At 42.7% G+C, this 20703-nt stretch overlaps 1 protein-coding gene across 2 annotated transcripts in view; it reads left to right on the top strand.

The window, feature by feature from the left end:
* Nucleotides 1-20703, top strand: part of CPEB4 (cytoplasmic polyadenylation element binding protein 4) — a 35560-nt gene that overhangs the window by 9889 nt on the left and 4968 nt on the right. The window contains exons 2-8 of one of the 2 annotated variants that reach the window (XM_066196974.1): nt 768-849; nt 15383-15406; nt 17255-17428; nt 18461-18550; nt 19015-19133; nt 19956-20070; nt 20247-20428. In XM_066196974.1, coding sequence (XP_066053071.1) covers nt 768-849; nt 15383-15406; nt 17255-17428; nt 18461-18550; nt 19015-19133; nt 19956-20070; nt 20247-20428 — 786 coding nt within the window. The remainder of the gene's footprint in view (nt 1-767; nt 850-15382; nt 15407-17254; nt 17429-18460; nt 18551-19014; nt 19134-19955; nt 20071-20246; nt 20429-20703) is intronic. The other variant, XM_066196975.1, reaches the window with a different exon arrangement.

Raw genomic sequence — 20703 nt, 5'->3', positions numbered from 1 at the left:
GACAAAAAACACACTCAGTGCTGGAATAACAAGAGTTGTGGAGAAGGAGTCCAGAGCAAAAATGTCCTGAATTGCTCATGTTTCTCTCTCTTGTTTGCACAGAGACTTCTCAGTGCTCGAGCTCAGTTCAGAGGGGATTCCTTAGAACAGGAATGAAATAAAATCTTTAGACCTGATGGTTGAGAGCTTCTTGGACAGAAAACAATCAAAATCAGGGTGGATTAATGTAATTGTATCAAATTCTGTCCAAGTCCAAATGTGTAAATACACAGAAAGCATGGATATGTGAATAATATTGGGAATTGGAGTGATTTTTGCCTCCTTTTGGGACCTTTTATGATACTGTAAAGATTTCAGAGATTACAAGAATTGTCAGTTATTCTGAATTTGCCAGTTAAATTAAAGCAGTGCCAGGGTGTTTTACATTGTGTTTTGCTTCTATGACATGAGATTTGTATGATGTGGAATTTATTGTTTGCTTGAGAAAGCCTGACCTGTGCATGTGTTAAATGATGGCTTTGGTGAATAGGAAGGCGAAATAGTTGGTATTACACTCCATTGGTTATGATTAGATTATTATTGATCAGATTCATATTTAATAATATTGTCATCTTTAATATTTCCTCTGTCAGAGGAAATTTTTAATACTCCTCCATCCTTTGGTATGTGATTTTTTGCTTAATTCGGCTGTGGTTACGCAGCAGAAAATGGGAGTTTTTGTGTGTTTTCAGGTGTTTAACCCTGGCTCTGTTTGTGTTTGCCTGCAGGATCGCACGAGGACTTTTGACATGCACTCACTGGAGAACTCCCTAATTGACATAATGAGGGCTGAAAATGATTCACTGAAAGGTAAATTTAGACAGAGACTATTTCCTGCAGTAAATATCTGGGGAGAGGGGCTCACTGGAAATAAGAGACTCCAGTTTGGGATGGGAAAAGCGAATTTACCTCGTGCACCTGATGGCTTTTTTCAGTTGTGTGGATGGAGCTGTCAGAGCACAGGAGCACTGGAGGGTGTCTGTCCCTGTGCAGAGCAGTGCAGAACACAGGCTGACCTGGTGTGTGATTTGCCAGGGATTTTGATCAACTTCTTGTGCAGCTCAACAAGTTACATTCTGTCATGGGAAAGAATAAGGTTTATCCATTTTTCTTTTGAGAAAAACAGAATATTTCATTTGTTTCATCTTTTTGGAACCATTAGGAAAAAAGAGAGGTTGAAGTGACTTGCATTTGGGATTTATCTTATTTTTTTTTCTTTTCTTTTTTTTTTTTGGCAAAGGTAATCTTGCTTTGGAAACACCTCACCTTACAAAGTATTCAAAGTATTGTCTGCACATAATTTTGTCTGAATAGAAACTGCTTATGGTCAACAACTCAGAGCTGTAGTTTCATGTCCTGTAGGATGAGTAATCCATTTCAGTTCAGTGGTTCCATGGATGAGTGGAGTAGTCAAATTCTCACACACGCTTCTTATCTAACCACTCAACTTTTGTTACCAGTCATGAGACCACTAAAAAAAAAAACAAACCTGCACTTGTGGTTTCTGCAAGTAAATTCCTTTTGATATCAAGGCTTGTGGTGGTAATGAAATCTGACTTGTTTTAATAGTGATTCTTGCTCAGGAGACCAAGCCTTGATAAACTGGCAAGAACTTGTGTTTGTTGCCTTCTCTGTGGTCTGGAAATGCAGCTCGAGTTTCCCGTCCCCCAGCGCCGGGCAGAAATTCAGTGTGCTGAGAAACACCATGAAACATTTCCCTGTTGAAATGGCAGGGAGAGCCTGATGTGGATGAAAGTGATGCCAAATGAATTCAAGCCCCAAAATACCTCCCCTCCTTATGCAGTGGGGACCAAGCTTTTATTAATGACAAGTTTTAATAGCTTTTATTTGGTTTATGTTCTGCCTGGCATCATCCCATGCCCCCAGAATTGCGTATAAAACTAAGAATGAGGTGCTCTTCCTTGACTGAGCACCTGGGATTTGCCCCAAAACCTTCTGTCCAAGTGCCAGGCACTCCCAAACCAGGTTCCAGCCATGAGACAAATAAAATGTCCCTTTAAATCTGAATTTAACAAAGTCAGCTTCATACGTATTTATGGTCAGCTGCTAAGCAAGGGTACTTCTGAAAGTAGCTTGATGTTTAGTTTAAATGCTTTGAAAAGGTTCTTTGCAGTTGAAATATTTCTTTTGGAGTGCTTAGCATGTTTTAAGAGTGATGGAATAAGTATGTCAGCAACGAATACAAATAGTTCCGACACGCATTAATTCCTGCTTTTAGCCTGAGTGTTAATCCCCTCTGCAGAGTCATCTGTGGCTTCTCTGGAGTTGTGTCCCTTGTCTCACACTGATTGAAACACAGGGATGTCAGTCAGGTACTGGCCTGGGAATTATTGCTTAGATTCCTTGTGAATTTTTCTGTTTCACAGTTAACAGTTATATAACTGTACAGGAAAAAAAAGTCTCAAACTGAGACATTTAAATGACCCTACATGAAACACTTTGTTTTGAAGCCTCATTTTTCAGGGATCTCCTGAGCAGGAACATGAACTTTGCTCCCAGTGGAGTGTGCAGTGCCTGAGTTTGGCTGTGCTGCCCTGGCACAGCTCTCGGTGACTGAGTTCCTGTGCTGTATTTAAGGACTGGCTCTTTATTCAGCCCCGCATCCGCCGTGCCGAGATCATCCCTGAGCAGGGTGGGGTCTGCAAGGAGAGGAAATACCTTCAGTTCAATCGACTGATACAGCTGGAAAAAAACTGTAAACTGCTGGGACAAAACATTCCCCATCAGGCCTGGAGTGGGGCTGCTGATCACGAGCCCTTTGTGTTTATTTTCCATCTGCTAACACAGATCCTGTCTCGTGTTTTTTTTCTCTCTTTTCTTGCCCCGTCTTTATTTAAACCTCGGATATAGAAATCTTTAAATAGGACAAATTATGGCTGTCAGCTCAAATCTTGTTTGCTGTTTCAAACACCTGCATTTAAATCAGCAGCTCCATAAGAAGTTGGGTTTTTTTTTTTTTCGGTTTGCATTTTAAATGGGTTAATCAGTGCAGGCAGTGCTTTGAACTAAAGTTGGATACTCTCAGAAAGGAAAAGCTTCTGGGTTTGAGGCTTTAAAAATAGCCTGGGCAAGACAGTAATAAAACATACTGTGGAGAGCAAGCTCAGAATGGCATGGAAATTATTCAGATGATCTAATAGGTCTCGCTGCTATCTTGTGAGAGGTTTAATCCTGCCTCAGCATGAGTTCAGTGTGTAACATTAACAGCACCCCCTTCATAGTGTCATGGACTGCCAGAGAAAGAGGTACTGGGTAAAATATCCCTTCAAAACAGCTGAGAGTGTGGGCATGATAATAGACATCAGGCACAGTGTGGAACCTGCTGGCTCTGGGACATCATTTCCATCTTTAAATGCAATGTTCAGAGCAGCAGGCTGGGAGTTCTGTAATAAAATCAGGAGGAGGAATCCTTCCAAATGTAACAAAATCCATTCACAGTGAGTTCTTCGTGTCTGAGGTGATTAAGGCTGTGCCAGCCTTGGATTTGTTTAGGTCAGTAATAATTATGTTCTTAGGTTGTCCTGCTATATGAAATAAATAGTATTTTCTGCACGAGGTTAAAAGGTGAATCTTCCAGTGATTCAGTACACTCACTATTACCTTTTAATGCTTTCAATAGGCATTTCACCATTTTCTCCCCTTCTTTTAAGGTATATTTTTATCCCTGCTCAAATCCTCTTCCTTTGCTGAGCAGCTGCCATTTCAATATGTTATTTTTATCCAGCCCAGTGAGTGTGCTGCGTGCTGCACAGCCAATGTCAGCCTGCAGAAGCCTTTCCCTGGAGACTTAATTGCATCTTCTTTACAATGTGCTCGGCCTCCCTGAGCTCAGCCTGGGATCCAGAGCCTGATTCTTAAATCTGGGTCTTCCAGATGGCAATTGGAGCATTACTGTAATGGTAGTAGATTGACTAAATATTTCCTTGTTAAGTGACACTGAAATGTCTTTTAAATGCTTTATGGCTGGTTTGCCACTGAAATATCCAGTGTTTCAGTTTAGAAGATCAGGTCATTGCCTGGAAATGATGCAAGGTGGGGTGGATGAGAGCAGCTTGGAGGACATCTGCTTCCAGCACTGCAAAGCACTCCTGGAAAATCTGGGTGTGAAGAGCTCAGTGTCTGCAGGAATCCTGTGACACTGAAAAACCAAACACACTTCTGCACAAAAGGCAAGGCTTTAGGAGTGGAGCAAGGTCAGACACTGGGAGGGTTGAACAGAAGCCCTAAATTTGAATTTTGAAAAGCCAGAATGCTGAAACGTTGCACCAGTCAGGATTTCTCTGAGCAAGCAGAGAGACCAAGCTGTGTTTTTAAAGCAATCATCAGCTCCTTAATATTAACCTGAAAAACCATGGCAAAACTGAAGAAAATATGTGAACCTTATAAAATATTCTTTGATGAAAGGGATCCAAATAGTTTTGAGAGCTTTTTTGAATATTGGATAAGAATCTGAACTGGTGGTTTCTTTTTGAGCTGTGTGGATTATGCAGCATTTTCGTATTCATGGAGTAGAATGGGACATTTGGGGTTCTGCATGGTCCAGAATATTGATGGGAACCTGCTGAGAATCAGTCCCAGTTCTCTTTAGCAAAGTTTAGGGTTCTTTATATATGCACAGGACAAAACCTGACCTCTTTTAAAATGTAAAATAATAAATTTTCAGGTTTTTCACAGCTGCTGTGGTGGTTGCACCTCAGACTTTGGGGTTGATCTCCTTGGCCAGAACCTAAGGGTTAATCATTTGCAATTTTTTAATGTATCCAGCCTCAAATAAATTGAACAAACCTTTCCTTTCAGGCTGCAGATAGTTCAGGTTTGCCCTTCATTTTCTTTGGAAACTGTTGATGAGTTACTGTGTGAATGTTTCATTCTCAGCATCTTCCTGAATTTTACCTCCTATGCCAGGAAAGGCTAATGGGATTTGCAGACCTGAGTGCCTGTTAATTAAGAGGAAAATCAATTGTTTTACTGTGTTTAAATATTGCAGAACTGGGTCTAGTTGAACAGAACTACAGCCCATTCTGGGGGAGCTGGGATGGGGGAAAATTCTGTGGGAATTTTATTTGAAATCAGCTGTTCCCATTCCTGTTGCAATCCACTGATTTCTGGTGGGTTAAAGTAGAATATTACAATTTCGCTCATTAATATTCTAAAATATTAGCAAGCAAGGGCCCACTTTCTTTCCAAATGCAGCTAATCTTCAAAATTTGGTGGCAGTACTCAATATTTTAACTTTTTAATTGAACTGTATGTTGAGTTATCCCTTCCTTTCCAATATCTGGGATTTATTTTAAGCTTTTGTTTAGAAACAGCCAACGATCTTGTAAGAGAATGAAATCACCTGGGCAACAGGAAGGGACTAAAATCTTCTATTAATAAACACTGAGATCAGATTCACAGATTGGATTTGAAGCTGCCACAGAAGTAATGGATACAAACCATACATAACCTATGATTTTTACACTCATTATAGTTATTACCTCATAAACTTCCAGTCATTGAAATGGACATTTGGGTTTGTGGCTTCAACAGAAATTGTTCAGAAGAGATGCTGGATTTGGTGAGGATTAGAAAGGTGAAAGTGGATTGGGAAGAAACAAATCATGTCTGAAACTTGCAAAAAAACCCAAGAAACAAAAAGGCAAAAAGGGGAATTTGCCTTAGGTATCACACAGGGAGGAAAGATCTCCAGTGAGGAGAGACTCCAGGAGCTGGGCCTGGTCAGTCTGGAGAAGGGAAGACTGAGAGAGGATCCCATCAATCCCTATAAAAATCTCCAGGGGCTGGCAGGGGATGGGGCCAGACAAGAATTACTGAGCAGTTGAACCTTTCTGATAACACCTGTCTGTCACAGAAATGCTGGGTTTGACACGGCACATATCAAACAACTCTGCTTTTCCTTCCCGCCTGCAGGATTTTGAGGTGGGGAGCCTTGATTTGTGCTCTGTCCAAAACGGAGCCATGCAGCACTGAGGCACAGGGTATTGATGTAACCACCCTTGGAGACCAGGAAATTCCTTTCTCTGCCACCTCTGAGCAGTACAAAAATCCCAGGGTTTGGTGATCTTAATCCAATTTGGGAATCAGTGTCAGGATTCCTGTGCAATTCACTGGAGCAGCCCTGTGTTTTTCTGCCCAGGCCCCTTGCCATGCTGTCCCATCTCCAGAGCCTGCGTGGAAAATTAAATGCCTCTCATACTTCTCAGACAAGAGATTTCCTCGGAATGTATGTGCTGGAAATGATGTGGTAGGCAGAGCTCTTTAAAACACAGCAAAACATTGAAACAGTGCTGAATGTTTTCATGTCTAACTCGGTGATTTGGTCTTCAGAAGTGGGTACAGCCAACAAAATCGTTCTGAATGCCGTGACGACAGCCTTGCTAATCTGATTAAAACCTTTCTAAGGTTTCCTTGCTTGCTTTTTTTTTATATTTGTGGTTTCTTGAAATTAATTCCATCCTTTTTTTTTTTTTTTTTTGAGAAGTGTGTTTAATCTTCTGCTTTGTTTAATGTCACTGTCCACCAAGTGGATTTTGGTTTGGTTTTGGTCTTTTTTTATTGTTTGTTTTTTTTTTCCTTTTCTGAATTCTTGCTTTGATAATCTCTGACCATTCTGGATCATCTTCAAAGCTGCCTTTAATTTGGAGCTGTATTTCATGAGTGGTGTCTGTTCCTTGTTTCAGAAGACACTGAACTCTCCTGCCTCCCTTCCCAAACTACCTGTCTTTTTGCTTTTTGCTCACTTTGTTCACTTTTTGCCTTGATGTTGGATCGTTTGAGTCTTTTGTTCACCACATTTTGCATGATCTCTGCTGTCGTGTTTGTGAGCCTTGAAATGGCATGAAAGAAAGGCGGAAAGAAAAGCCTGAAGTGCTTCTCTTAAAACTGGAGTTAAAAAAGGAATGGGTGTAATGAGAAAGGGGATGAGTTCTGAGAAAAAATAAGGAGGTGAATGCTGAGGTGTGAGTGTAAAAGGGAAAAATTTGGTCCTAAGAAAATCATAACTTCTTTAGTCGTGGGCAGTCATTGCTTATATCCAAGAGTGACTAAAATCTGAATTTTGCATCGCTAATTTAAGATATTTCAAGAAAGAATCCCAATGCATACAGAATTTCTGTATTGATTATCCACTGATTTTAATCCAGCATTAGCTGGAATGATAACAACTGTTGCTGAGGTGAATTTGAAAACACATTTTAGAGTAGATTTATCCATCCTTGCCTTAATGCCTCGTGTGTTGGAATGCAGCTCGGTCAGCTGTGAGCACAGGTTTTTTTCCACTCCAGTGTTGCTGGTTGAGCTGTCAGGTGAGTGCAGCAGGGACGTGCTGCCCCCAGAGAGGCACGTGTCAAACGAGGTGCAGGGAGGGGTATTTCCGCTTTACTCAGAAATCCCATTAGCAGGAATCCCAGCTCAGCACTCAGGTGGGGTGTGAGAAAAGGATAAATGCTGGACATGGAATGTGGGGATACTTAGATAAATATGTACTTACATAAATCCTGCTGGTTCCTGGGTCTGTGCAGCAATTTTGAATCCAGACAGGGGGAACTGGGGATTCTTTTAAAACAATGTTTTCATTTTCTCTTCCCATTTGGATTGGGTGTGGGGAAGTGTGTAGTACAGTTTGATCACATTACTGGGGAAATGAGTGACTTACCTGTGCTCCTCACTGGAAAAATGGGGAAATGTTCCACTGCAGAGCCTTGAGCGTGCTCCATCACAGAACCACGGCATGGGTTGGGTTGGGAGGGACCTTAAAGCCCATCCAGTGCCACTCCTGCCTTGGTGACCCCTCCCACTGTCCCAGGGTGCTCCAAGCCCTGTCCAGCCTGGCCTTAGACATTCCAGGGATCCAGGGGTAGCCACAGCTTCTCTGGGCATCCTGTGCCAGGGCCTCCCCACCCTCACAGGAAAGAATTTCTTCCCAATATCCCATCTGACCCTCCCCTCTGGCAGTGGGAAGCCATTCCCCCTCGTCCTGGCACTCCATCCCTTGGAAATTGTCCCTCTCCACGTTTCTTGTTGGCTCCTTCAGGCACAGTTGGGTCACCCCAAATCCTTTCCCTTCTCCAGGCTGAACAATCCCACTTTTCTCAGCCTTTCCTCATGGGTTGCTGTTGACTTGCTTGTGTTGCTGTTCCCTTCTTGTTTGGGAGTGAATTCAGAGGATGGTTAAAAAAGGAACCAAGGCCTCGTGTTGCATTCCAGGCTGTCTTGTGATCATTCCTTCCATGGACAAAAATAAGTTGCTTTGAACCTATTATTGTACTTAAGGAACTGCAGGTTTAGATCTTGCAGTGCAAATCCAGCTCTTGCAAGATCACAGGCAGGTGATCCAGGAAAAAGCCTGGAAAGAATTCCTGGTGCAGGGATTAGTGATGGGGTGGACAGATACCAGAGCTGCAGATAAAGAGTCCAGGAGCACAGTGATCCAAACCATGATAGCAAACATTTGGGAAGGTTTTACACCTTTTCATAAGTTGTTCAATAAATTCTCTACGAGGTTCAATAAATTGTTCTTGTCACAAAATAAATTTTATCTTGCAATTTTTAGTGACATCCCATTCCTCCTGTCAGAAAGTGTGTCATTAATGAAGTCACCACGTTTGAAGCAGTTTCGTGGCTGAGAAGCTGATTCCTGTAATGCTTTTCCTTCTCCCAGCTGCAAACTCTGCCTTTCATTTCTTACTTTTCAAGTGAACACAGCAATACTTGAAGTGTTCAAAAGATAAATGCTGCCAATTATTCCATATCATAAACTAGAAGATGTATTGAGGCAAAAGATGAGATGTTTTTATAACTTGGTGTCTATTCTCCAGCAGTCATACATGAATATAAAATAAAGCTCAGCGCCACGAGCAGCAGGGTGCCTGCTTTCCTGAAATACAGGATAATTCCCACTAACATCCAGCCTCCAGCTGATGGTTGTGCTCCATGATTTGCTCCTCTGCTTTTTGGTTTCTTATCTCACACCCTGTGGGGGATCCTGGAGAAGAGTTGTAATCAAATACATACAATATTTAAAGCTCCCACTTAAATTGATTTGCAGTATCCCACTGGAATATAATTGGAATTGAGGAACAAATATTGATCCCTGGTAGACAAAGCTGTAGCTGTGTCTTGCATTTGTAGCAGGTTGGTTTAGGAGAAGATTTCTCTGTGTTCTGCTGTTTGGTAGCAAAGAAACTTCAAAGTTACCTTTGAAGCTCCTGTGTTTTTGAGATGAAGGAGACTGAACTGGGTTTGTCACATTTCAGGAGGAGTTAAGTGGTTGTGGAAATGAAGGAAAATCCTGTCTGGAGGTTCCTTCAGTCCAGTTGGTCTGACAGAGCATCAGCAGCAAAGCCTTGACACTGCTGCTGGGTTTGAAAGGCCTCCCACAAACTGAACTCAAGGTTTCCAGAATTCACCTTTTTTATCCCATTTCCCCTTCACACTGAGGCTTGAACTGTGGAGTGCCCATCCCTGGAGGTGTCCAGGGAAGGCCTGGACGTGGCACTCAGTGCTCTGGGCTGGGTGACAAAATTGGCATCAGTCACAGCTTGGATTCAATGGCCGTTGAGGGTTTTTCCAACCTAAATGATTGTGGGATTCAGTCATTTCTGGAAACATGTCCAGGCCTTTCTGGCTCAGTTGCCCAAAATCCAGGAGTTACCTGGAGCTCCTGACAGAGGTGGCTTTGAAGCTGGGCTGGAGTGGCAGAGGTGGAAGCAGGATGTTCCTTCCTGTCCCTGCCTGCCTGGGAATCAGGGAATCCCAGAAGGGCTGGGCTTGGAAGGGACCCCTGGACATCACCCAGTCCAACCAGTGCCAAGGCAGGGTCCCCTGGAGCAGGTGACGCAGGGACACATCCAGGTGGGTTTGGAAAGTCCCCGGAGGGGGAGAAGAGTGTGGGGGGCTTCTTCCCAAGGATAATTCTTTGCTGGCTGTGAGTGCCCCATCTCTGCAGTGAGGCAGATTTTCTTCAGGCAGATTAAAGCACTAAAAACCTGCAGCTCATTGCACAAGCCCTGGAAACAGTAAATCTCCCTCTCAGTGTTCTCAGCCTCTCCTCCAGCCCTGGTTATTTGATGTCTAAAGTTGTCACCACTCCCTGTTCGCAGTTTTTGTGCTGAGAATCTGCTTCCTGCCACTCACTCAGGTTCTACCTTTCTACCATGTGAACCCAATTAATCCGAGATAATCACAGGTAAAACAGTGTTACTTACCAAAGGATTTTGCAGGAGGATTCTCCACAGGGTTTTTTGATGGAAAAAAAACCCGTTTGGTTTTTGTCTGTCAGTTGTTCTGTGACAGTGACCTGGAATTGAAAATTAAAGATTCTAGTCAGACCTGTACTTGAGTGCTGTGGAATAACAGAAACTTCATTTTGTTCCTGTTCTTGACAGAAGGAATGGTAAATACTTGTCTTCAGGCATCTGGCTTCACTTGAAATAAAGCATAATATTTGCACCAACAATAATACTCCTGTTTTTCAGCATTTGTTTGGACATTTTGGACATAAGGTAGAGCTGTATTTCTTAACGACTTGTTTTTCTTAAATCTGTTTTTACATTGTATTTCTTTGAAAGTAAATTAGAAGGAAAAATACAAGTTTGGGCAACTCTGCTGTTTAATTTTGCAGAATCAGTAATTCCAAAGGTGCTAATCCTTGGTTTTACTGTGCAGAGAAATTTAGGCTTCTTTGCTGGTTTCATGCTGACTTTGACATTGCTGAAAGTGTGTCAAATATAACATTCTTCAGATGTACACTTAGAGCTGCTTAATTTTTGTAAGGCTGTTTTACGATGAATAAAATATTATTGGAATAGTTTTCACTCTTTGAAGTTTGGGAGCGTTTGAAATCCACCAAACAGGGAATCTCTCGCATTCCCTTTCAGTGGCTTGGTTTGGAAAACGATTTTTAGGACAGGGATCAGTGTCAGAGATGGTTGGGACTGTAAAATGCAAAGTTCTGCCATGGAATACATTCACGGTCAGTGCAGATTTGTTACCACTTGGTTCAGTTTAGTCTGCCTTGACAGAATTTCTCCTGGATCAGGTGTCCTGGGCTGGTGCCACTCTGCCATGTATGGGCTGTTGTTCCACACTCAGCATGGAATAATTCCACATCATGCGCTTGGAATAATTTGCCTGGAATGGGATGAAGTGCCTGAACTGGGCAGCGTTTGTGCACACATGCAAATGTCTCATGCCACCACTCATGGAACTGCTGACTGATCCTTTTGTGTTTTAGAGCTGAAATCAAGGAGTGCATTAAAAAGAGCACTCTTTTTTTTTTCCTGCCTTAGAACCACAGAGTCACAGAGTGGTTGGGTTGGAAAAAGATTTAAAGATAATTCAGTTTCATCCCCCTGCCCTGTGCAGGGACACTTTCCACTGTCCCAGGGTGCTCCAAGCCCTGTCCAGCCTGGACTTGGACAATTCCAGAGATCCAGGGGCAGCCACAGCTCCTTTGTGCCAGGGCCTCCCCACCCTCACAGGGAAGAATTTCTTCCCAAAATCTAATCTAAACCTTCTTTCTGTCAGTTTGAATCCATTCTCCCCTTGTCCCATCACTCCAGTTGAAGACACACACAACTTTTCCTGCCATTATCTGCTTTCATGCTGAAAATGTCATCTAAAAATTAAATTGTAAGGCTCTATTAAATGGAAAGAAATACTTACGTGTGTAATACATGCAGGTAGATAAGAATTTCTGTGTTCTAATTTAATGAAATATATAGAGCTCTCTGCAAAATCCGTCCTTGGGTCTCTAAATGTAACAGAGATCATTTAACCAAATGTACATTATATTGAGATGTTCTTTAGAATTTTCACTTTTCTTCCCTTGGTTTGGTTAAGGAGATGTTGAATTTGTTCCCTGGTGAAACAGAGCTTGAGGTGACCTTACAGAACCTCTTGTGAAATGTCCTCTTACCTGTGGCAGAAACATGTGATCCGTGCCTGACATGTGAAAAGCCTTGTGAAATACGAAGTGATGATAAAATCTCACTCTGGGGTTAGAACCAGCCCCGCCTGCCCTCAGGGATTAATGGGGGGAAAAGGGAGTAAAATATTCGAGTTCATGTTTTTAATGGCCTCGTGCACAGCGTTGTCAGTCTTGATGTGATTGCAAACTACAGTTGAGGGTGAAAAAAGGTAGGAATAAATCTCTGCTGGTGTAATGGCTAAAGCAGATTGTGCCTCAGTTATTTTTTTATCATTTAAAAGGAAAATTCAGGCAAGTCAAAGTGTTTTCTCTGGTAGATTCCAGGATATCCAGCTCACTTTTAGAAATAATCCTGTGGAACTTTGGTACTTCTGTTTCTGTACAAGTCCTAAGGGAAACAAAAGACAGCCTGGCCCCAAATCACTTTCCCAGTTTCAGTGAAAGCCTGAAACTCTCTGATATTGCTCATATTTACTTTTCAACATAAACAACTGCTCACCAATCTTAGTGACAATGGAAAAAACCTTAATATACCTCTTAAAAAAAAAAAAAAAACCAAAAGAAAATCTGGCCTCTGACACTTCACCATTTATGTAATATTTAAGAAACAGCTGCTGATGGTATAAATACAAAAATACACCTGGAACCAGCAAGAACCACGTGCTCAACCTGGGCACACTTTGTGCAGCATTAACTTGGAGCAGGTTTGGGGTTTGAGTGGTTTAGGATCCCTGCAGCATTTTCCAGGGTTTCTCAGCAGAATGTGTTTGTGGGTTATACCCTGACAGGCTTTGAGGTGCCTCCTATAGAGGGAAGAGAGTTCAGCACATTTTATTGGAGGTGAAGACACAAAATATGTGAATTCTGAAATGGAAAGGAAAAATGAAAGGGGCTAGGAGCCCATTAAGTGTCTCAAATGAGGAGAAGACAAAAAAAAATGAGTGGCTTGCTTATTCCTGATGTTGTTTAAAATGAAAGTAAAAGCAGCAGATTTTTCAAAAAGATCATTTACTTTCTCTTTGGCTTTATTTCAGACAGAGAAATAACAGGAGGGCTGAGGGGACAAAATAATTGAAGCAGCTGCTAATAGCATTTTAAATTTCAGGCTGATTTAATTGGAAGAACATCTCTGCATTGGTTATTAATGAGCACTTGAACCAGTTGCATGAACACTGTGTTTTTGAGGTTTTGTAGCAAGATTCTTGCTCAGGTATCTCACGAGATAAATAATTCTTAGGCCCTTCATGCAATTATCTGAACCACTGAAGAAACGGGGAAGGGAAGAACAGCTTGGAGGAATCCAAACCAAGGCTGCAGTTGTCTCATTTCTCAGCAAAGGATGGGCAAGTGCTGTGATCTCCAAATTAAACTTTTTTCCCTGTGGTTGGTGGCAGTTTAAGGCTTGATTTGTGCAGCAGCTTAGCCGGGTGCTCCTGTAGCAAAGCCCTTCTCTTAATCTGAAATTCTGAAAACCAGAAAGGGGGGACTCAGCTGCCTTCCTGGCCTGCCAAGAGAGCATTCCTTGCCTCAATGCTGTTTGTATTTCACAGGGTTTCACATTGTGTGAAATTAATGGCGTGTGATGAACTCTGCATTCAGGGAGCAGAGAAAGTTTGTATCTGTGCTGTGCCGGGCTGGTTTATAAACTGTGGCTCCCGAGAAATGTTTTGAAATGTCAGATGTTGGTATTTTGCGGCTTAGATGTGAAGCAAAAGCTGAAAACAGGAGGCAAATTAAGAAGAGGAAGAGGGGAAAAAAATTGTAGCGTTCGGTTCTCCAAACCTAGTGTTTGGCACTGGGAATAATTCCCAGCTGGTGGGTGATCCTTTTTTGGGGTGTTTTTTGTGCTCGTAAAGGAGAAAAGGCCTCTTGTGTTGAGTGCCTCAGGTGGGGAAGCTGTGAGGAGTCCCCTGGCCTGACCTGTGGTCTCACATCCACGGTGGAATCGTGCGTGTGTGTTGTTGCCAGCAGTGAGTGTTCAGAGAGAAGGAGGCTGTGTGGTTTTGTCAGTAATTCAGAAACCACAAGCAGGATTTTTATGGCTTTAGAGGCAGAGCTGGCTTTGGGAGTGCTTGATGTGCTCCCAAAAACGTGCAAAGGCTGCTGGGCTCAGTCAGGGACACAGCAAGACTGCTGATGCTTTGTGATTTCCTTCCATGCCTCCTTTGAGGACTGTATCAGCCTCCTGCACTTCTAAATTCCAAATGACCATGGAGAAACTATAATTGTAAAAGCCCTCAGCCCTTAAGATTCTCCCATAAAACCTTTGCCTCAAGAATATGCTGCAGTCTGAAGAGCAGAGTTTTGTTATTTTGTGTTCTTGCTGTTAATTGTGAGTCTCTAGCAGAGGAGCGAAATGATCTTATGGATGTTAAATAATCATGAAGTGAATTGGATTGATACAGTTTTTATTTGGAAAGAGGAAATGACTCCTGTATTGTTGTGGTTTACAAATATTTAAATGCTTCAACTAATTGCCGGCCTCAATTTTGAATGGGGAAGCAAAATCAAACACATGATGTGCTCAGAGTTTCTCACAGCACTTGCCAGGAAGAATCCAAGTTTTGAAAGCAGTTGGCCTGCTTTCAGAAAGAGATTTTAATGAGATTAAAAGAGAAAGAATGTGCAAGTTTGATTAGAAAGTTTGGCCGTGCTCTGACAATGGGTTCTTGCAAGCCAGCCCAGAAAATGCTGTTGTTTTTAGGGGTAGAACTGATTTGGTCTGAAACATGAAAATCAGGAATGAGTGGGTAACTTGAATTATTCCAGCACAGTGTCCTGGGTGAGTGTGAGAGAATCCATCCTGTCGGACACGTTGCTGAGTCTAGAAGGCAACTTTAGTGGCCCAGTTTTCTCCTGGACTTTTCAGTTTTTTCAGCAGGTTATTTGCCAGTCAGAACTGAACCAAGGATTTTGTGGGTTGTGCAAAAGCAACCTGATTTCAAAACAGAAACTGTCACACTGATCTTTGACTTTCCTTGTGTCAGGGCTTCTCCTCCAGCTGGGTTGGAGAGCAGTGTTGGAATATTCTGGAGCTTGGCAAGGCAGACAGAGCCTGGTGCATGAGGAAAGATCCATTTGCTTACAGGCACACCCCCAGGAATAGCTCAAATAAATAAACAAAGGTGCAAATTCGGGGCTACAATTGCTTCCCAAAGTCTCTTGGATTATCCAAATGCCTCCTGTCACCGTGGGTTATCAGTAAGTAACAGAACTGGGCTGAGGAGGCCAGGGCGGGTGGGGAGGGGCAGCTCGTGAACACTTCTCTGAAATGACCTGGATCTGCAAAGGCTTGAGAATCACTGAGTCAGTATAAAGGCAATAAAACGAGGTCTTCTGGTCCTTATAACCATGATTGAAAGGCTGTTTTCTTTCTCATTTAACATGCAGCAAGGACATATGGGAGAAGGCGAGGTAACAATATTCCTCTTTAATTTTCTAATGTTGACAATGTCTCATGGGAGAAATAACATGAAGTTTTTTACTAGAGGGCAAAGTCCAGACTTTTAAGCTTATAAGGGAGCACTTTCCCATAGGTTTACCTAGTCTGCATGCCATAAATCAGCATTTGAACTGGATTAGGGAGTACCTGAGGCTGAGATGATCACAGTGGACATCGCCTGGATGGTTTGTGACCCTGGGGGGCTGTGTTGCTGTGTTTGTGTGTGTGTGTGTTATGAATGCCAATGCTGGAGGAGTTTATCTGGGGAATTTTGGGTGCTGATGGAGCATAAATACAGTGAGTGTCTGCCCTGCTGGGTTCCATGTGTGTGTGGAGTTCTCCAAGAGCAGCTGAGGAGCCTGGAAAGGGGGTTTGGTTTGGGAATTGCTCCCTCCCAACAATACCTGCAGGATTGGGGTCTTAACAAACCAAACAAATCACACGTGCACCAGTTCCTTAGGGAAAAACAAGGTTGAAGTCAATATTACAATACTTTTATCATAGTGGGAATGAGAGGAGGTCTGATCATACTTGACTGTTATTTTTATTAAAGGTGTGTAGAAGATTCTTGGATTTTCAAGTAAGGCAATCTGACCAAGCCTTCCAGTTTTTATTCATATAAATTCTATGGGCTGTGGATTTTATTACTTTTTTTTTTTTTTTCCTTTCAGCTTCTTAGCTGTTCGATTTTTTTTCACAGAAAATGTCTATATCTTGGTCAGATTTTCCATTTTCAAGATGTTTTCTTTTTTAAAATCAGTTTCTTTCAAGGGGAGGAAGCAAAACCAGGATAAATTAACCTCACCAGGACATTTTTGTGGTAGATTGGGGTGAATCCTGAAAAAGCAGACACAGTGTATCACATCATAGACAAAAGGAAATGTATCCTAAAACTTCTAGCATGTCTCATTACTTACTCTCCCTATACATATTTATTCCTAAAATGCTCCTTAAATGAGTAGAAGTCTCAGTTTGTTGTGTAGCTATTGAATATTGGAAGTAGAGAGGGAACTCATGGCAGTGAACAGCTCCTGTGCTCTACTTAATGATATTATACAGTGGCATTTATAACAAAGAACCTTATTTAAAAGAAATATTATTAAGGAACTCTATGATCAAGGATTATCATAGAAAGATGCTGGACTGTGAGGGGAACATTTCTCATTTTACAACATTTTCTCTTAGAGTGAGGCCATTAACAAAACTCTGTTGTAACACTGAAGTGGGGGGGGGGGCAAAATTTTCAGTCTTTGCAGTAAATGACGGTGGGTTTTCCTCTTTTCCTCAGGTTATTTTTTGTTATTTATTAGTGGGTGGTTTATGATATGCTTTGATATCAGGTAACTTAAATGTGTAATATATTTAACTGGTAGAATTCTTGTTTTCCCATTTTTCACCTTGAAATTGTATCTATTCCCTGGAAGAAGCTGTTCACTGGAAAATGGAATATATGATATTGTAAAAGGCCCAGAAACCAAATTGGCTGTTCCCTTCCCTTTTGGATACTTTTTAAAAGAACCACAAAATATTATGGGAAGCAGTCAGCTCCAGCACCCGTTAGAAATCCTGATTTGTTACGAGGAGGAACCTTTCCTCTGAAATGAGGCATTGGAGCTGCTGGACGATAGAGAAAACTCAAAGGGTGCAATGAAATCGAGAACATAACTGCTCATTCACAGGGCAAATCACTCCCCGTTCTGCTGATGCAGCAACTGCTGCATTTTCCCCAATTATTCCAACAGTGTGCGCTTTGTTCTGTTAGTATGGTTTTTTTCCCCCTGTTTTTTCTTTTTTTTTTTTTTTTCCAACCCCCTCTTCAGGTCAGTCCTCGCTGTTCCCGATGGAGGATGGGTTCCTGGACGACGGGCGCGGGGATCAGAGCCTGCACAGCGGCTTGGGGTCTCCCCACTGCTTCTCCCACCAGAACGGGGAGCGCGTGGAACGCTATTCCCGCAAAGTCTTCGTCGGGGGGCTGCCTCCGGACATCGACGAAGGTACAAAAACCTCACCCAGGGCAGCTGCAGGGCCTGGGGAAACCTTTTTGTCTGCCAGCTCAGGGATGATGGGTGTTTTCCGAGCTTTGATACGGAAATTTTCACGTGTCAGGTAATTCAAGTGAGTTCAGGCTGTGATGATGTAAGAACAAAATGACGTTGCCACGCATCGAACTGACTTCAGCAGGATAAAAAGCACAAAAGTGCAAAATTAAACTCATGGAAACTCATAAATCCATTGCAATCATTTTCCAGGCCCCAGAAGTCAGTAGCAGGACAAGCTGCTCGTAGTTTTGTAAGGTCTGTGTGGGGTATCAAGTCCTAAGTCTGGTTGCTCCTGTGTAGTTGAGGTTGTTTCCAGCAATGATTTTTGTCCTGCGGTAGCTTCTGACCTGTGCTTGATGAGAACCCAGAGAGGAATGAATCTGTGCAGGGCATCCTGAGGCACCAGGGGTTTGTGGTGGTCCATCACACAAATACAGGTGGCAGAATTCTGCAGTTGTAATTAAAACATAATTAAGAAGTTGGGTACAGGTGTTGTGAAGCTTCATTTCACCAGAGCTCTGTGTGCATGAGCCTGCTGGGATAGTGGTTAGAAGAAATGCAACAATAAACCTGAAAAGTTTTTTTCTTAATCACAGAATTGTTTTAATCCCCACTTTTTTCTGTCAGAGCTTGTAATGCTGTGACATGGCAACCTGAATTTCATGTCACCCATGAGAGTAGTTGAAGCTGGATTATGAGAACTATATAGATGCAGTGGCTCAGTTCCTGCGAATTAGTGGGTTGTGAGCTTTTATTTATAATTATCAGCAGAAAGAAAAGTTTGAGCTCTGACCTGTGTTGTTTTATAAGAGTGTTCTGCCTCACAAAGGTTCCCCATCAGCTGCTGAGCACTGCTGTCAGCTGCTGAACCTGGAGGGTCACAGAATGTTTGTTTATAGGATGAAACTACCTGAAATCAGTGTCTTTCAAATTCCTGAAGCTCAATTTATTTTAAGTCCGTGCCTTTTCCCCTCTCTCTTGTTCCAGATGAGATCACTGCAAGTTTTCGGCGCTTTGGACCTTTGATTGTAGACTGGCCACACAAGGCAGAGAGCAAATCTTATTTTCCTCCTAAAGGTAAATACCTGCAAACCAATAAGATCAGCATTTCAGAATAATTTATTGTGTTAAAACGCAAGATTGGTCTGACAGAGACAGAATGTTTAGGGGGAAAAAAGGATTTAATCCTTGGGATTGTGCTAAACTGGTGAAGTTTGGAATATGGCTTTGCAGTTATTATTCACTAAAAGAATTCTTCCTTAACTTCCTGGTTTTACTTCATTCCATTTTCCCTCTTTCCCCCTGTTGTTGTACATGTAATAGCTTTTTAAAGGCACTAAATACCTTCCACAGCAGCTGGGAAGGATTTGTCCCTTAGATGAACAACCAGAGCACTTGTGGGTTGGAAATGTGTGCCGAGAGCACCTTAAATCTTCTCCCTTCCTGTGTGGCAGCATGATGTCAAACCTAATTCTGAGTTCAATTCTGATCCTAGAGACAAACAGACAGCAGCAGTGATGTTTGTGTTTTCCCTTGGCCAGGATATGCATTTTTGCTGTTCCAAGATGAAAGCTCTGTGCAGGCACTGATTGATGCATGCATTGAAGAAGATGGAAAGCTCTATCTCTGTGTTTCCAGCCCCACTATCAAAGACAAACCGGTAGGTGGAATTGTCAGGGCCTGCACAATTCCTGGGTGATAATCACAAATTGGGCTCTTCACATGCATTTCTTCTGCCTTCAGAACAATAATGTTAAAATTGCTTTAAGGTGTCAAATTAAGAAGAGAAAAGAAAAACTTCCTACTTTTGAACTAGACATATAAGAAAGTTGTTTAGTCTAGTTACAACGCCTATTTTTATTAGGAAAAGATGTATTTCCAGACAGGTATTTTATGCTTGCTAATGATGAACATGTAGAATTCAAATTGTCTGAATGTTGTATGTAACAGATAAATCCTAAAAAAACATACCATGGCATTGAACTGTAAATTATTAATATACAAGTGGTTGGGGGGCTGATGCAAGTCTGTCCATAGTTGGGAAGAATTCTGCTCTAGTCCTGTGCTTCAAATTTTGGCCAGCTTTAAGCAAATACAAAGCAGCACAGTAACTAAACAGGCAACTCTGGAGCCTGCTGCACTGAGATAAGGCTGGGACAAGAGGAGCAGTGCAGATCTGTGTGACCAGGGGCGTTGTACAGCACAGCTCAGTCATGATTACGTAAATGTGTCAGCACAGGGTGAGGGTGTTTTTACCCAGAAATTTGGGTTACAAGGAAGTGATGAAATTTAGCATCCTCAAAAGGTCTGTCTTCAGAGAGCTCCTTACCATTTCATTTGGAGAAATGATTGCTGAACAAGTAGAGTTTAGAATGCACAGCTGTTTAAGAAGTTTTCTTCTCTGTAGCACACTGTTGTAAGTTATATTACTGAAACACCTTGAATTGTGAATGGTTAAAAAAACCAGGCTTTTTGTCCGTAGGTTCAGATCCGGCCTTGGAACCTTAGTGATAGTGATTTTGTTATGGATGGTTCCCAGCCTCTTGACCCAAGAAAAACCATTTTTGTTGGTGGTGTTCCTCGGCCTTTACGAGCAGGTACACACTGCAGCCCCGGGCGTGTCGGATGTGCAGCCTGGTTTGGGGAGCACTGGGGGAAAGCCAGCCTGGCAGCGAGGGAATCTCGAGCGTGGGGGACATGAGCTGTCCTGAGGTGGTGCTCGGAGAGCAAAGAGCCGGCCTAGAGCTGTGTTTGGTTTTGCTTTGTGCTGCAGTGGAGCTGGCGATGATCATGGACCGGCTCTACGGAGGGGTTTGCTACGCCGGCATCGACACCGACCCCGAGCTCAAGTACCCCAAGGGGGCCGGGCGGGTGGCCTTCTCCAACCAACAGAGCTACATTGCTGCTATCAGCGCCCGCTTCGTGCAGCTGCAGCACGGGGAGATTGATAAACGGGTAAGGACGGGCCCCTCTGCTCCTCTGCAAACGCCCTCTCTGCCTCACAGGGCTCCTTGGCAGTGGTACACAGGGTTAATCCCGTCTTTAGTGCCTCTGAGATGCAGCACGGAGTAAAACTGGAGTGGTGGGGAGCTGCTGGTGGTGCTGGCACGTGGGAGGTGACTGTGAAAAAGGCTTTCTCGAGTTGCTGGGTGTAGTGGGAAGTGTGGCAGCTGCCTTGGCCTTTTCCAAGAATACTGAGCTCCTCAGATGCTCCCACTGCAAGGATTTGT

Source organism: Chamaea fasciata, unplaced genomic scaffold (assembly GCF_029207755.1).
Source record: "Chamaea fasciata isolate MVZ Bird 193981 ecotype frontalis unplaced genomic scaffold, bChaFas1.0.hap1 SCAF_15, whole genome shotgun sequence".
Lineage (NCBI taxonomy): Eukaryota > Metazoa > Chordata > Aves > Passeriformes > Sylviidae > Chamaea > Chamaea fasciata.
The sequence above is the reverse complement of the archived record's forward strand: the minus strand, read 5'-3'. Positions and strand labels throughout refer to the sequence as shown.